The 12,770-nt window shown below is 33.0% G+C and overlaps 1 protein-coding gene across 1 annotated transcript; it reads left to right on the forward strand.

Moving 5' to 3' along the window:
- Positions 1 to 5,200: 5,200 nt before the first annotated feature.
- On the forward strand, positions 5,201 to 10,679 carry LOC132184399 (uncharacterized). Its single transcript, XM_059598026.1, has 6 exons — positions 5,201 to 5,953; positions 6,347 to 6,561; positions 8,623 to 8,914; positions 8,997 to 9,082; positions 9,165 to 9,256; positions 9,982 to 10,679. Exons 1-6 carry the CDS (start codon positions 5,681 to 5,683, stop codon positions 10,236 to 10,238), a joined length of 1,215 nt encoding a protein of 404 aa, XP_059454009.1. The 5' UTR covers positions 5,201 to 5,680; the 3' UTR covers positions 10,239 to 10,679.
- Positions 10,680 to 12,770: the final 2,091 nt, after the last annotated feature.

Here is a 12,770-nt window from a genome sequence, read left to right on the forward strand (position 1 = left end):
ACCCAAGCATTACTTTAAAGAAAATGCTTAATGATCTCTACAAAGGATCAATCCTTAAGGGCCAAAAACCTTAAGAATCAACCATCCCTTTAACATGATCAAACACATCGTGTCTGATTGCAATTTTAAGGTTTTTTGAAGCCTTAGTTCAGCTATAACATCTATTTATTTATCATTAACCTTCACCAAACATTGTTGTACGAGTTTTAAGGTACCAAGAGGTTGCCATGATGAAGAGCGTCGTTGTTTCGTTAATTTGAGATTGTATTCAAGAAGTTGCTAAACCCCACAGTTATTGTGATGATCAGTTGTTGCATTCACTGTCATTTTATTGTTTAGTGTTGTTTGTTTTCATGGATCTTTAGTCGTTGGATCAGGTTGGTTGGTCGTTTTAGAGATCATAGAAAGCTTTTTGAGGTCATGTTGATCATTCAGACAGTAGATGTTGTTTGGTTTGAACCCATAGAATTTCTAGAGACCGTAAAAGTCATCTTAGGGTTTGGTAGAGCCGTTTTAGGGTTTAGAAATGTTCTGGACGCGTCAGGAAGTGTTTCTGCCAGCCTAGGATCGATCCTTCTCAGCCCATGATCGATCCTCCCTTAGAATGATTCCAAGTGGTTCTAGCACCCTATTTTGTCAGTTCTTAGGTCATAGGTTAGTGTTTTTGGTCCGGGGGAATTGGCTAACACTAGGGTTTTTGCATATAACTATCTTGGTGAGTTTGAGGTTAGTGTTGAGGACTTTTCCTATGACTCCGGTGATGAAACTCACGTGGATATTGTTATCTGTTTGACATTCTTTTTAGCATACTATGTTTTTTTTTTTTTTTTTTTTTTTTTTTTGAGCATTCTTTCATACTATATATGTTGATATGAAAGAAAACATGACTTATACTTGCTCAAACTATACTTTATGAACATGTGAAGCCTTCCTTTTGTGCATATGAGATAATTTAGCTTTGAGGTGTGATGAATTCATGTAAGTGTTTTATGATGCATGCATGTAAAAGAAAGATCAAATGAGTTGCACAGTATGAAATGGCCTTAAGTCATGGGCTACTATTATATATATGGGGGTGCTCTATGGTCTAGATTGTGTGCGTTTTGCCATTGGATCCAAGAGATGTAATGAATTCATGTATGCATGGTGGTCATGACCAGATGACATTGCTAGCAACATAAGCCACCTAGGTTGGACCCGGTCGGCTATTTTGTGATGACCACTAGCTTATGCACATTGAGGTACATGTATTGTATTGGAGGTTTTTTTGAGAACGCGTAAACCCTATTAAGAATTGGTAAGGGCTCAAATAGACTATATGAAGTTGAGTTATCACAGTATGATCAGAATTTATCATGTAGTTATTTCTTTGTTACATTGCATATTTCCAATTGATATCAACTCTCTTACGTACACATTGATACATTTTAATGTGGGAAAACATTTTTATAAAACTATGAGTTCACAAAATGGATAATTGTCTTGCATGTGATTTTATCCCACTTAGTCATGGACTTGCACTTGATTTTTCTTTTCCACCTGTGGAACACATTTGTGTTTTGCAGATTGTCAACAACTAGATGGCATGTCATATGAGACGATATGTACTTGTGGAGGACATAGTCAGGACTGTCTTTGATGAGCTAGACTCAAAATGGTTGCCGGGCATGTGAGATAGCAATGGTGATACGTGTAGCGAGATTATCAATATTTTTTTATTTGATTTATCGTATTAAGACTCAGTGATGATTTTTGAGTAATGCTATATGCAAGACTCATCCTCCTAATAGTGATGTGACCTTTAAATTTACTATTGAATTTGATGATGTATTTCTAGTGACTTAAAGGCCACATGACCCGTATCACTTTTAGAGTGATAAGATGGGGATTTTGAGTCTTGCATATAGGTACTCATGATTTTTTTATATTTAATTGGGATCTTTATTATGTCTATAGTTTCTTTACTTATTGATGATTTTGAGGATACTTTGTGGATTGTTATGCTTTAAAAATGTAAGAAAACCTACGTTTTCAATTCGCAGTCAAATTTATGCGTTTTTAAAAATGCACAATTTTAAAGGTTAAACTACAATTTTAAGTGCCAAATTACAATTTTACTGCACGCTCAATTGTGTCATTAAAAATTTTACGTTTTAAAATCGCTATTGTTAAATCTCAATCCTAAATGGACCCTTAAAATCACACTTTTTATCTACCGAAACACAAGTGTCATATCAACAAAATTGATGATATGTATAATTTGTGTGAGTAATTATTAAATAATTTTTATGTTCAATATGATCATAAGAATGACATGAAAAAACTTAAAAAGGGTTAGGAAGTAATCAAGGAAGAAATTAATAGAAAGACCAAAATTAGAGAATCAAAACAATTACTTTTCTACCTTAAACAATTCACTCAAATTTGGCTCTTTGACGTTTTCCTGCAAAAGCTATTGCCAATGTGAATCTTCATTCTTCCAAGTTCCAATTAACCGTATGGGAATACGAATCGCTTAAACTGCCGGCAGATGAATCCATTCTCCAAATACTAACAACAACGACAAAAAACTTTTTGGATGAATTCAAATTTTATTTTAATCACACATAACATAATAGCAATTTTTTGCTATTCGTTGAAATTAAAAAATAAAAAATAAAAAAGGCTAAAATCAAATAAAGGAGAGAGCTGATTGATGACATCACAATTAGAATCGAATGCAATGCTACCTACCTTATTCTCAAGCGATATCAGTAATAGATTTTATTTATTTTTTATTTTTTTAATTTTTTGTATTTACAGTTTTCATCTTACTTTGTGGATTCAGCAAAAAAAAGAATCTTTCAGCTGTGCAAAAAAATGTGCCATGATTATCTTGATAATTTAAATTGATATTCATGCATCTGGTTTTGAGTAATACTATTTAGGGCCGGTTTGCGTGTGTATTTGAAGGGTTTAAATGTACGTTAAAGTTCGAAGAAAGTATTTGTTTAATGTCTGTTTGAGATTATGTTTAAAGGGTTTAAAAATGTTTTTAATACTCAAAAAGACCGTTTGAAGAGATAAGTATTTGTTTGGTAAAAAAATAAAAAAGGCTTTTAAGGGTCTAACAAGCCTAAAAATGGCTAAAAAGTACTTTTGGCAAAAGCTTGAAAATGAAGCTTTTGCCCAAAAGCTCTTTTTAACTTAAAAACTCTATTTGTTAAACGCAATCCCAAACAGGCTCTTAGTAAAAGAAAATGAAAGCGCATTTAAGGGTTCAAAAAGCCCAAAAATAGTCAAGACACACATTTGACAAAAACGTTTTTTGACTTCGAAGCTCTATTTGTCAAACACAATCCCAAACATGCCCTTAGTAAAAGAAAATTAAGGGTTTAAAAAGCCTAAAAATAGTCAAAACGCACATTTGGCAGAAACGCTTTTGACTTCGAAGCTCTATTTATCAAACGCAATTCCAAACAGACTCTTAATAAACTCTTGTATTACTGTCATACAATTATAATGATATGGTAATGAAAATTAATCTTTAAATCAACAAGGGATTATAAAAATAAAAAAATAATGGCTGATATTCACTGTTATATCATTATAATTATATGACAATCGTATAAGAGTTGACTAAATATTATATCTCTTGATTAAATATATAAGGAAGGCACTAAAAATTCTTCCAAAAAGTAAGAAAAGAAAACTAGAAAGAAGAGTGGTTTCAAGATAAGAATTGTGACAGGGCACCACAGGTCCACACTGGTACTAATGAATGATGATGCAGGAAAAATGGGGTCCTTGACTCCTTAGTTTATCCAGTTATGTAAAATATAAATTGAATATGTTTCATAATCATTTCCAAAAGTATTTCTAATTTTAATTTGATAATTATGTGATATAAATGTGAGATGTATTTCTATTTTTGTGATGTTTATGCTTAAAAAACGTTTTTAATTATTTATTGATAATTTGTTAAAAAAAATGTATTTTTTATTTTGAAAACAAAAAAAGTGCTTTTTTATTTATTTTTTATTTTAAATATGAAATCTTTCTTATTTCATTCAAAATAAAGTTTAATATCTCTAACATTCCAGAGCATAACTATCTTACATAACATAGCCCAAAGTTATGTTAATACAACGTCGTAGATACAATATCAGTAGTTCTAAGGGGTAACTTAATCGGTTATGCACGATACCTCATGAAGTGAAGGTCACTAGTTTGAATCCTCACTCCCCATTTCTTGTGTAGATATGTAAAAAAAAAAAAAAAATCAATATCAGTAAAATATCACAATAAAAAATTATCAACGTTTGGAAGTGCATTTTTCTTATTTTTTTTTATTTTTTATTTTTTTTAAAAAAATTGATTTAAAAACATCTCCGGCAGATGTTAATATGAGCCATTTTGACTCTCCATAGATGCTTTAAAGCTCAAAGTAAGATGTTTGCTACATTAAACTTTCATATATTTGAAAGTTTACCGTAACACATTGAGTGAATATAATATTGAGGGCAATGATTTACTATTTATTTTTTGTTTTTTTATTGGTTTCTCTCCCCTTCAAAATGATGAAAAATAATATTTAAAAAAAGTAAATAGTAAAATAATTAATCGTTGAAATTTTACGTTGAAAATGTGTTAGCTAAGATAGAAAAATGTGTATTTTGAGTAACTAAAATAACTATTACTTTTCGAGATGCTATAAGTCCTCCTTATGTTTGTCTTCTTCTTTCTAAAACTGATACGACTTTATAATTATCATTGGATTGTGATATATTACTATTTGAATTTTAATTTAACGATGATTTTAAAAGCTAAATTAATTTTAAAAAAACACGATAAAATCATGACGAGGACTTTTAGCAGTATTCGATAGTAAAAAGTCACTAGAATGGGAAACAAAGTAATTTTGTTTTAACCTTTAATAGAAATACTCTAGCCTATTTCAGAAAAAAGGAAAAGGAATCAATTCTATATTTTTTCAAAGTTTATTAAACTCAACAAATTTAAAATTTATTGCATTATTTACAGTTGAGCCAGTTTAATAATCTACCAAAGCAAGAGCTCTTTAATAATATATTAATATGTAATTTATTTAATTAATGGATCATAATAAAATATAGGAAAATGTATTAATCTTAATTCTTTGCAATCCTTTATAATAAATACACTCCGTTTGAAGCCTTCAGTCTTCCGTCTATCTCTCTGTGCTTCTCTTCACGCCTTGACTCTTGTTTCTTACCTCACGTAAAACCCATTTGGCTCTCATCCAATGCACAGTTCTTGCTCTCTTCGCTTTGAATCTTTCTCATCCAATTTTCGCTATTTTTTTAGCACAACTTTCTGAGATTTCTGGGTATCTTTGGTTTGATCAGTTGAAAGTTGAAACAAATCTCTGATTCGGTCTGAAATTTCTCACGCTGTTGATTGGGTTTTCTCTCTGGTGTTTGGGTACTGCGATAGTTGAGCCATTTTGACTCTTATGGTAGATTTCCAAACTCACTGAGACTTCTTCAAAACTAAAGCCTCCAGACAAGTAATACTTGTATTACTATATCTGGGATTAGTTGGCTTTTCCAGCTTCTTTTTGATAAAAAGAAAAGACTACACAAAGCAAAGATCTTAGAATTTTTTTTTCTTTCTTTTCTCTCGTTTTTTCCTCCGTTTTCTCACCAACCAAACGGTGGAAATGTTGGGGAGTGGGTTGCGCTTTGGGGCTCTGCGCGGTGAGGACCGGTTTTGCGTCCCAGTGAAAGCAAGAAAGAATCAGAATCAACAAAAACAAGCTCGGAGAGCTAATAAGGGCGATGAGACTGAGAGCCTGGATTCATATAGAAAGAGTAAAGACCCTTCAAATTCACTGGCAAAGCCTTCTTTGGAGCAATTCGTAAAGCCTGTTAAGAACCTTGATAGGTTCTTGGAGTCCACCACGCCTTTGGTCCCAGCCCAATATTTCTCCAAGGTTGATCTTTTATCTTCTCTTTGCGTTTGCTTAGTTGTAGTTTTTCTTTGGTTCCTGAGAGAGTGTAGGAGAAAGTATAGAGCACCATAATTTTGTTTGTTGGGTTTTTCTTGTATTTGGGACCTGATAAAGATAGGCGACACTCAACCAATAAAGTACTGGGGACCAAAGGGAACGATCACGTTCAGTCAATCAAGCTTAATTCAGCTCTTTTTTTTGTTTTCTTTAAATCTTTCCAGATAGTTGATTTTTGGGATGAGTTTGTCAGTTTTAGTTACAAAGGAACAGAAAGATCTTTAGTATGTTTTCTAGATTTGCATTGAGCTTTACTGAATTGGGTTTCTCATATTTGTGGGTCTTGGTAAAAAATTTCTGATTTTTGTGTTCTTGTAGACGACAATGAGGGGGTGGAAGACTTGTGATGTTGAATTTCAACCGTACTTCATGTTGAATGATCTATGGGAAACATTCAAGGAATGGAGTGCGTACGGGGCAGGAGTGCCTTTGGTACTTGATGAGGGTGATTCTGTTGTTCAATATTACGTCCCATACTTATCTGGTATCCAATTATACGGTGAACCTGCTACAAGGTCAAATACTAAGCCAAGGTAGTACTGCTTCTTATGTATGAATATTTCAAGTGTTTATGTATGTTTGAATTCAATACTGATTATACTTACATGTTCAACCAATTATGTTTTGAACATCATATTCATTATCACATCAGGCAATCATAATTACAAAGCCTTGATGGTGTTGGTTCTCTATCACATTGTTGAATAATCATTCTCTTCAATTTTTTCTCAATAAATTGTTTATTTATGTTCAATCTGCTTTTATTGTGAAGAATAATGCCTCTTCTTTGATGCCGTGCTTACTGCTTCTATCGGTTTTCTGACACTCCTGATACTAGGAGACACTACAAGATCAAGAACTTGCTGAAAGATGTTTGAGAGTGAAACTAATTTTTTAATCATGTCAATGGAATTTTTATCTCTTCTCATTCTTTCTGGGAATCAAAAACATAATATTCCTACAAGTAGATTCGTTTCCCGATTATTTGCTGTCTAAGTAGACTTACTTGTAGATCGTCTCCTGCACGGTAAAGAATACTTCATGTCTCTTCAACTTTCAACCTTAAACATTTTCATATTGGGCAGCACTTTAACCAATCTTCTTTGACAAAGTTTAATCTTCTGGCTTATATGAGAATTGAGAAATATCTTTTCTAGTGATTCTTTTTCTTTTGTTAGTTGAAAAACTCACTCTATCCATGGTTGCTGATGTCTCTATCTGGTTGAAGGAAGTTGATTATAGGTGCTTCTCCATAATAGGGACACAGAATAAACACATTGTCTTTAATTATAAAAAAACTGAAGTTGACAGGCTTGTTCCTTCAAATTTATCTTTGAACAGAACCATTATTAGTGTCTCTATGTAAATTTAGCATACAAGGTTGAGTGAACAATGTCAATGGTGCTTTCCTTGTAATATTGTATAAAACGACAAACTAAAAATTAGAAGCCCTACAAATTCGAGAATATTGTGGATTTTCTTACTTTGTTGAGTAGACTTGCATTATTTATTCTTTTTGTAATTGGCTTGTTGTGCTTGGTCTTGTAATTTTTATAATTAAATAAATGGAGAAACACTTATCAAAAAATAAATGGAGAAACTATTCAGAACTTGAATGTAGGACACCATATTCTTTTAGCAATTGGTTCCTTGGAAGCAAATTTTTGACACAATGGCAGTAAAAGTGTTTTTCTATGTATCTATGTCCAACCAAGATCATCTAGCTTAGAAATGGATGAGAACCACACCTTATTTGGCTTCTTATGTGTTAGAATTTTATCTCCTATGATTTTTCAATCTATTTTGTTTATGTTTATTTCATCCTTAGAATACTATTCCTGATTGGTTTCTTCTTTTCAGAATAACAATAGGAAACAATTTCTTTTGGTGTGTTGATGGGTATTTGAGTTTAGCTTCTTACTGTGCACTTATAATCTCTTTTACATTGTTATTGGAGAAGTGGACCGTGCATTTGTTATCCTCTCGACAATGTAATTCAATTGACTCTTGCTACCTAATAAATTCAACCTTGCAAAACAATCATAATAATTGTTTGAAAATTGGTCATATTTTGATATTATTTTTTGTTGAGGATAAAGGGATAATTGGAGCTAACAGTTTTTTCCTTGTTTTGACGTCACACTTAGTTCATAATTAATTGAACAGCCTATATGTACTTGGTCCTCACATAGAAGGTATTGTTGTCAATTGTGACATTATTTGAGCAAATGCCTTCTGTTGATAATTAACAATTTTTCTGTTTGTCCGTGAGCTACATAAGCTACTCTTGTTGAGACACGAGGTATAGTAGTTTCACCTCTTACTCTTGATGTCCATGTGCAGAAAGAAAGGATGTTATGTTATTTAATATGTCTCACCTATTTATATGTGTATAACCTGTTTCCTTTGTTATTTTGTAATAATCCAGTTGCCTTCTCCTATTTTCTGCTCCATTTTTGTTGAACTGTTGTGATTTTTTTCTTCTCCTTACTAGTTTCTTGGAACAATACATCTAGTTCTGCTGCGATTCTTGATGTAATTGTAGGAAACAGTTTATTGGTTTCTAACAAAATTGGACATTGTCATTTGGTTAGGCAAGCTGGTGAAGACAGTGATTGTGACTACTATAGGGATTCAAGCAGTGATGGAAGCAGTGACTATGAAACTGATAAAGGCATAAAATTTACCAGGGAACAGCAGGCTTGTCTCCATCTAACTAGTGAGGTCCCAATTAGATTGGACAAGTTGTCTTTAAATGATAAGCAGAGTGGAAGACAAGAAGGCTTTTCTAGTGATGATGGTGAAGCAGAGAATTCTCTAGGTCAGTTGCTCTTTGAGTTTCTTGAACAGGATCTCCCTTATTGCCGTGTACCATTAGCTGACAAGGTTAGCTAAATTCTTGTTACTATTCACTCGGGCAAGTTTGCGGTATGAACTCTGCATCTTAGTTGTTGTTTTATTGAGGCAGATATTAGATCTTGCATGCCAGTATCCTGGACTGAAGACGTTAAGAAGTTGTGATTTACTGGCAACTAGTTGGATGTCTGTGGCATGGTAAAGATCTATGTAATCTATATTAGTGTGTTACTTTGTATCATACCAAGATTGATTGGTCTGATGATATGTTTTTTTGTAGGTATCCTATTTATCGAATACCCACAGGCCCAACATTAAAAGATTTGGATGCCTGCTTTTTAACATACCATACCCTTTCCACACAAATGACAGGTAATCTTAGCCTTTCTATAATTTGCATTATTATACTTTACTGGCTTTTATACAGTTGTAGAACATTTTCCTTGTAATTTCCTCCTTATATGCCTTTAAAGAAAAGCCTAGCTTACTCACATCATTTAATCTCTTTGAAACACAACATATAAGCAAACACTATTTCCTTTTTAGATACAATCAATTGAATTGGTGATCGATATGACCTTTTGCTTTAATGTATCTTGAGAAGATCAACTATGGGGATCTTATGGTGGATGGTAACTCTTTCATGTTCGTTTCTTGGGCAAACCCTGAAATTCTTGGTTGCTCCTGCCCAACAAAGGGGAAAATTTCCATTTCTCCACTCAGCATTTGGGGGTTGCAGTGTGTAGCTCTTCACTGTATTTTTATTTCCTTTCAATTTTATTTTGTATTCTTATGATTTCCTTCGCTGTTATGTACTATTCATTTCTAGGAAGGACACCTCATCGTTTGTTGTCTCTCTCTTTCTCTCTCTCTCTCTCTCTCACAGATGCACCAAAAATAGTAAATGAATGGTGCATGATATATTGAATAAGCCATAGCAACTATGCGGGGTTTGATAATTTGAGTTCAATTTTGTTATAAATTTGACGTGCTCTGGTGGAATTTATACAGTTCAAATGTCTGATATAAGATGATTTAACTTGTACCCTATGGTATCTATTCAATTCTTAGAATTGGTCTCTTATTGGTTTTTGCAGGTGGTGGAAGTAACCAGGCCCCAATAGTCATTTATCCAAGTGAGATTGATGGTGTCTCCAAGATTTCCTTTCCTGCTTTTGGAATGGCATCCTATAAGTTAAAAGGATCCATGTGGGTGCAACATGGGGTTAGTGAGTCTCAACTGGCGAATTCCCTCATGCAGGCTGCTGAGAATTGGCTAAGACTGCTTCAGGTCAATCATCCAGATTTCCAGTTCTTCGCTTCACATGGCATGTACTCTGAAATCAAGAGATGACATGCAGCTGGATTATCTTTGCTTGCCACAAGACATAAAGCACTGGGATAAAATGGCACATGATGGAGTTTATACTTTATATGATGTGGATTCCTGTTATGCAAAAGAAACAGAAAAATGTGGACAGTCACATGCAAAACAATATAAAAAGAGAAAATGAATAAAAAGGATGAAAAAGTGAAGACATAAGGCCCAAGAAAGGTGGGGAAAAGAGGCAAATAAAGATGAATATATGGAGATAATACATGGCGGCTGATCTAGCTAAAAAAGTGATGCTTCCACAAGCTGATAGTGCAAATTAGGTCTTACAAGCTCCTTTCATTTTTTTTGACTTTTTTTAGTTTATGTCATAATGAGGGATACACAGGTATTACAAGTTTTCAGGAGGCTTTTGGTTGATGTATAAACCATTAACTTTGGCTATCCATATTCTTTTGATAATCTTTACATGTCATTTTGATGAGCAGTGAAGTGAGAAAGGAAATGTAATGCCCTCACATTTTAGTGTAGGCTTGGTATGACAGAAATGTGAGGGTAATTTGTATGCACAGATATATGATTCAATCAATTAATATTCCTGTAGAAGAAAGAGAGCTCAAAGAACAATGATGATCACAAGGCCGGCAAGCTCTGTATTTTAAAGTGGCCGGATGTTGGCCTATTCACAGTTCCATAAATTCAATCAATTCATATATATTTACATATGCTTTAATGATTTTCTTTTTCTTTTCTTTTTTTTTTCACCCATTAAAAAAAATGAAAATCCCATCAAGAAAATTAGTAGGTCATATATGTTGCAGTCGGTGAGATGAATCAATCATCAATGGCCTGTTTATATATATATATATATTTGCTGCAGCAGCAGGAATGAGATTATTAAACCACACATGCATGAATGAGACAAAACTTTTTGTGTAGATATATTTGTAATGGTTCTGAATTATCAAGTCTATATATAGACTATAGTTGCATGATGCATGATGTATCATGCACGACCACCATGTTTTAATGAAAACTTGTAAAGTCATTTAGTAGCAAAAATGCATGATTTGATAAGATGGTTGTAGCACCTCAGATTTTGAAAGTCTTATTTTAGAAATATTAATTTGATGCTATGATTATATTAATATTCATATTAGGCAATGATGTTAATTCTTGAGGAATTTATGATATTGTATAAATGGTAATTGGAGATTGGTAGGTAGAATAGTATAGGGTAGGTAGAATAGTAAATGGTAAGTATAATAGTATTTGGTAGGTGAAATAGTAAATAAAGGGTAGAATTGTAAATGAAAGGCAGAATAATATTTGGTTTTTTTCCTATAAATAGAGCTCTTCCCCTTCACAATTTTCACCACTCATATCCTCTCTTCCACATATTCTTCCTTCTTCCGTTTTCTACTCGGTCTTTCTTCTTAAAGTGTTTACACGAAACAGAGAGAGAAAGGGCGAGACAAAGCGTTGCAAGAAAGAAAGAACACGAGAGAGAACGGACTTGAGAAATTAGTTTGAAAGATATACTAGTGGTATTAGTCAAATTGAAGCAACTAGATCATTCAGACCACTTTTTAGCTTCAGTCTAGATGTAAGTAAATTCATTACCCCTTCTAAAATTACTTCATGTCATGCTATTTATTTATTTTTGTATCAAACTGTAAATGATTATTCTATTTACCTGTCATGGAGATATGTTGCATGCATGAAGGATTTCCAAAAGAATTATTTAGAATGTTTCTATTCCTTAAATTCTTTCTAAGTAAAACACGTTTATATTTGGAAAAGTTTCCATTTTTTTAGAAAAGAAAGTTAAGAAATGATGATGATTATAAGAAAGAAGAATAATGATAAACTCTCCTACATGTTGCCCTAAGATGCATCAAAAGAAGTACAAAGAAAAGTACAAGAAATGAGTTAAATGTTTATGAAATGAGGGCACATGTATGGAGGAGAGTATTTTTTGCCCCAAGATAAATAAGGATGAGAGGAGTTCGGTACCCATACTTGGATGGAGGCGAAACCACTGAAGGAGGCTATGCCAGAAGGTGGTATTCCATCAACATGACCGTTGAGTGCACCAAGAAAAGAGTTAATTAACGATCGGGCATGACTGAGGCCACAGTTCAGTGTCATGGTCACAAGGACCCGCAACCCTCGTACACAGGAGTAATAGTGTACATGGGCCATAATATGAGAAAACGATAATATGATTTTCAATGATGATATACTATGATGATTTACAACGATGATATACTATGATGATTTTCAACGATGATATACTATGATGATTTATAATAATGATTTATAGCGATGCATTATGATGATGATTTATAAAGATGATTTATGACGATGATCTAATAATAGATGTAATAGTACGTATATGCTACGGAAGATGCAACCGTACATATATGTATTATTATTATGGCTGGATGTATATTTATTTGTAAAAACAATTATCAAAATTGAGAACAAGGAACAAAACTATTTATGGTTGTGAATTTTACTTGCTGGGCCCCCTTTGGGCTCATTCAGTTT

Source organism: Corylus avellana, chromosome ca6 (genome assembly GCF_901000735.1).
Source record: "Corylus avellana chromosome ca6, CavTom2PMs-1.0".
NCBI lineage: Eukaryota > Viridiplantae > Streptophyta > Magnoliopsida > Fagales > Betulaceae > Corylus > Corylus avellana.

Bases quoted from the DNA above. Each gene is read 5' to 3' on its own strand.
- LOC132184399 (XM_059598026.1), top strand. From the start codon at position 5,681: ATGTTGGGGAGTGGGTTGCGCTTTGGGGCTCTGCGCGGTGAGGACCGG. The intron at 6,562-8,622 runs GTAGTACTGCTT...TCATTTGGTTAG, and splicing joins AGGTCAAATACTAAGCCAAG to GCAAGCTGGTGAAGACAGTG. The intron at 8,915-8,996 runs GTTAGCTAAATT...TTATTGAGGCAG, and splicing joins GTGTACCATTAGCTGACAAG to ATATTAGATCTTGCATGCCA.